This window comes from Bidens hawaiensis, unplaced genomic scaffold, assembly GCF_021521415.1.
Source record: "Bidens hawaiensis isolate Kalapana, Puna unplaced genomic scaffold, B.hawaiensis_p1.1 tig00067221_1, whole genome shotgun sequence".
NCBI lineage: Eukaryota > Viridiplantae > Streptophyta > Magnoliopsida > Asterales > Asteraceae > Bidens > Bidens hawaiensis.
The window spans coordinates 12948-17382 of NW_027501912.1; the positions used below are offsets into that span (position 1 = coordinate 12948).

Consider the following 4435-nt stretch of genomic DNA (forward strand, 5'->3'; position numbering starts at 1 on the left):
TCTTATTTTAGATCAGCAACTATATTATGAAAAATTATCTTGAAGCAACTAGATAGGACGATGCAAAAGACCATAAGAACAAGAAGTTTTAAGTTTCACTCACACATATCTATTTAAAATATATGTAGTGAAGCTATATAACTTTTAAATTATAATTTTAAGATATGTTTAACTTGCGAACTTAGAATACGCACACGGTGTTTGGTTCCAGCCTGTATAAGTGGTTTTTCTATGTAAAGCGTACTAAGTGTTTTGGATACGATATGTATCTTTTGGACGAAAGTGTATTTGTCTGTATAATTAAAAATGCCTTTAAATACATAGTAGTAATCACATAAGCAAATCATGTCTCAAACATGAACACCTTTTAATCATTGTTTGAATGTTTAAGGCGTTATTCAATTTTCAGCATATTCAATTGGCCGCATAAAATATCTATAAAATTTTTATTTTCATGTAACATTTATTAGACTTCAACCAACTAAAGAAGAATGCACTCAGTAAACCTGTATAAAACACTACCATTAACCACCATTCCCCTTGTCTTAACCAGCAAAATATGGCTAAACATGCTTCCTTTGCCACCACCGTCACCACCCTTTTTCTGCTAGCGGCAGTTCTACTTTTTGTAGCCATGCCAAAAGCTCAGGGAGCACGTGCTTTCTTTGTGTTTGGTGACTCGTTGGTTGACAATGGCAACAACAATTACCTTGCCACCACAGCCCGAGCTGACTCTCCACCGTATGGCATTGATTACCCCACCCATCGACCCACAGGCCGCTTCTCCAATGGACTGAACATCCCCGACCTTATCAGTAAGCTAATTATATATTAATGCAGTTGTATCTACTATCTTGTTACATTATGCTTATAGCATATATATATAATGTAAGTTTAGTGATATAACAATTTGTTAATTATTTTGTATAATTATTTTAAAAAACTAGTGTTAATACAGTTGCATATCTTGTTACATTATGCTTTATTTGGTGCAATTATTGTGAAAATTTAGTGTTTTTTTTTCTTTTTTTTTTGGAAACCATTTTAGACTTCTGGTGTTTTTCTATTTTTTCATATACATGGTTTACAATGTGGTCACACATGAAAATGGAACTTTGTGAACCACCAAAATAGAATTTAGGTGAGTCGCATTTGCCAACTGCGGCTACAGTTAAAGTTTAACTTGCTAATGACTTTAGAGATGAAGTCGCATTTGTTAAAAATGAATTCACTCTAAAGACATTTGACAACAACAACTTCATGAATCGACAATACCCAACTAACTGGCTAGGTGAATTTCTTTTGCATGAGAAAAACATTCCCTTTAGACACTAATTGCTAGGTAGTGCCAATTCAGTCAACTCGGGATTGGCTACAAAAAACATTTTTCGATGAAGTAGTTGACGAGTGACACTTCACCTAAAGCGGCTGTTGACAAGTCCATACTCTGCATAAGCCGTTGTTGGCAAGTGCGACTTTACATAATAATTTTCTTGTCGGGAGCATTTGGGAGAATGCGAGATTTCGTGCCTCCCAAGTGTGACTACACTTTAAATCAAGTCAGAAATTCAAAATGGTTCAAAAAACTCAACTTTCCAAAATATTTTTATTTTTTTATTTTTGCCTGATATAGTAGTGAGGAACTAATTACCTACTCATGATCAGTGTTTCCAAAACCAGACCAAAAAGTGAACACACCGTCTTATCGGTCTACTGGTCCTATAAGATCAATGTCAGACATTGTTGGTCACACTAAATATGTAGTGTAAAGAAGTTCAATTTTTGGGTACGTAGGTCAAAAGCTTGGGGCCGAACCCACTTTGCCGTACTTGAGCCCCGAGTTAACTGGTGACAAACTATTGGTTGGAGCAAACTTCGCATCCGCAGGAATCGGTATACTTCCTGACACGGGGATTCAATTTGTAAGTTCGCCTTAAGTAACTCAATATATTTGAATGTTAACAAAAAAATGACATGTTTTAATATATGAACTGTTTTGGGCAGGCAAATATTATAAGGATAGGTCCACAACTACAAAATTTTCAAGAGTATCAGTCTAGAGTAAGTGCATTGATTGGACCCGAACAGACCCAACGGCTCGTGAACCAGGCTGTGGTTCTAATCACACTAGGAGGCAATGACTATGTTAACAACTATTTCTTGGCACCCATTACTGCAAGGAGGCTACAATACACCATTCCCGATTTTACCAAATATCTTATTTCAGAGTACCGCAAGATCCTTGTGGTAAATCTTCATATTATAACCAGTTTCATGCTATTCGCGATCAATAAAAGTAATATTTATTTGTGGGTTAGACAAGCTGAGCCAAGTCAAGGTGGGCTCAGGCTCGAAGTTAAACGATCCAGCTTGGCTCGGCTCATTATCTTAACGAGCTGGAATGTTAAGCTGAAGCCAACTCGTTTATTTATATAAGTTTAAAAAAAAGTTAAAACTTGTATGATTTATAAATATTGGTTTATATAATAAAAAAGTAATGATAATTTTAACATACATGTTAAATATATAATTTATAATTTTTATATATTAAAATTTAGGTTAGAACTTTTGTATATTAAAATTTGGACTTTAATTTAAACAAACCAAACGAAAGAGTCAACAAGCCAGCTAATAACGAACGAGCTTATCTTTGCTCGGGCTTGACTCATTTGCATACAGAGAGCCAAGCTGGCTCCGCCTCGTATGTTTTTCAAATAAGTCTAGAGCCACGATTTGGAACTATCCTACCATTTTGTTAAACAAAATGTCGCCGAAGACAGTTTGTTAAATTCAAAACATTTTAGTATATGATCACCTTCGAAACACACGTCCCAAAATTCCCTATATCGCGCTTTATAACTGGTATATTCTTAAGTATACAAAATTTACTGATGACAAGATTTATTAAGCAGCAATTATATAATTTGGGAGCTAGACGAATCCTGGTGACAGGATCTGGTCCGTTAGGTTGTGTTCCATCCCAGTTAGCCCTCGCAGGTGGGAATGGTCAGTGTGCACCTGAGCCGCAACAGGCTACACTTTTGTACAACCCCCAACTTGTGCAAATGATTCAAGGCCTCAACCAAGAGCTAGGATCCGACTACTTTGTTGCGGTCAACGCAATGAAAATGCAGAAGGACTTTATCAGTAATCCTCAAGCCTTTGGTGAGTAATTAACAACCATGCATGAGTCTTACAAGTTACAATCCATTAAAAAAAGTTAGCATGTTACATATGTAAGAATTTAAACTTGTTGGTTTGTTAATATAGGTTTTATAACATCAAAAGTTGCATGTTGCGGACAAGGACCGTTTAATGGAGTTGGCATTTGTAACCCGACATCAAATCTTTGTCCCAACAGGGAAGTATATGCATTTTGGGATCCATTCCATCCAACCGAACGGGCAAACAAGATCATTGTTGAAACGATTTACACTGGTTCGGACGAGTACATGCATCCCATGAATCTAAGCACCATCATGGCCTTGGATTCTATGATCTAAAAGCCTTATAGCTATAGATTCATTATATTTGTATCGTATGAAAAAGGTTGAGTTGTTCAAATGTAATCGTGTTTATTTCATGCAACTTCCTATGAGAAACATATATTCTTTTCAATTGAATGAAAAATATAGTGGCCACGTTATATGATGTAGACAATAAATGATAAGTGGTTGATAAGATGCACCTTAAATTAAGAGACAACAACACATCACATGTTATTATTTGACTTTCATAAGATGCAAGGTGACATAAAATTCAAAGCAGGTCGATAATCACTAATCGAAAAAGCTGGTAGCATGAATGCTTGAGGTCCACCTTTACTTTTTAAAATTGAGTGTTTAATGAACAAGTTGTGGTCGAGTTGTATAGTGCTGGATATATAAGTATCTTTGATACACACACATATATAATATTCTAGTTTGTTGATCATGTCTTTTTCACACCACGGAAGCTAGTAAGTGAGAGTCGCAAGTCCTTAGCTAAGTTTGTTTGATAATACCATCCTCAAAATAAAAGTAACAAAAGATAAAAACGACTAATTTGTCTTGGCCAAGCTAAAAAGGGAGGGGAGGCGTTTTGGTATAATTATATGATGTTATTGCCGTCCAAGAGATGGGCGTCTCATAACCATAATACCATTGTGGACGATACAATTCACTTCTAAGTACTAAGGAAAGAATGAATGCAATGAAAATTTGTGACGGCAGAACTTGTGACAAATTTGACAGGTCAATGAGTTTGTGATGGTCAAAGAATGTCAGTAATATTGCAACAGACCAGCAGTCATAAATCATACGTTTTGTCATTGATTTTGTGATGAATCTCGCGGGTTGCAAGTCGTTCCAATATATAATGTGAATTGTTATATTGAAAAGAATTAATGATTCATACATAAAATCAATGAATTATGAATGCATCTAATGTAACTTGT

At 35.5% G+C, this 4435-nt stretch overlaps 1 protein-coding gene across 1 annotated transcript; it reads left to right on the top strand.

Annotated features, from left to right (window-relative positions):
- The first annotated feature begins 339 nt into the window (after positions 1-339).
- On the top strand, positions 340-3503 carry LOC143604884 (GDSL esterase/lipase At4g28780-like). Its single transcript, XM_077081221.1, has 5 exons — positions 340-815; positions 1795-1922; positions 2005-2247; positions 2913-3165; positions 3271-3503. Exons 1-5 carry the CDS (start codon positions 560-562, stop codon positions 3501-3503), a joined length of 1113 nt encoding a protein of 370 aa, XP_076937336.1. The 5' UTR covers positions 340-559.
- Positions 3504-4435: the final 932 nt, after the last annotated feature.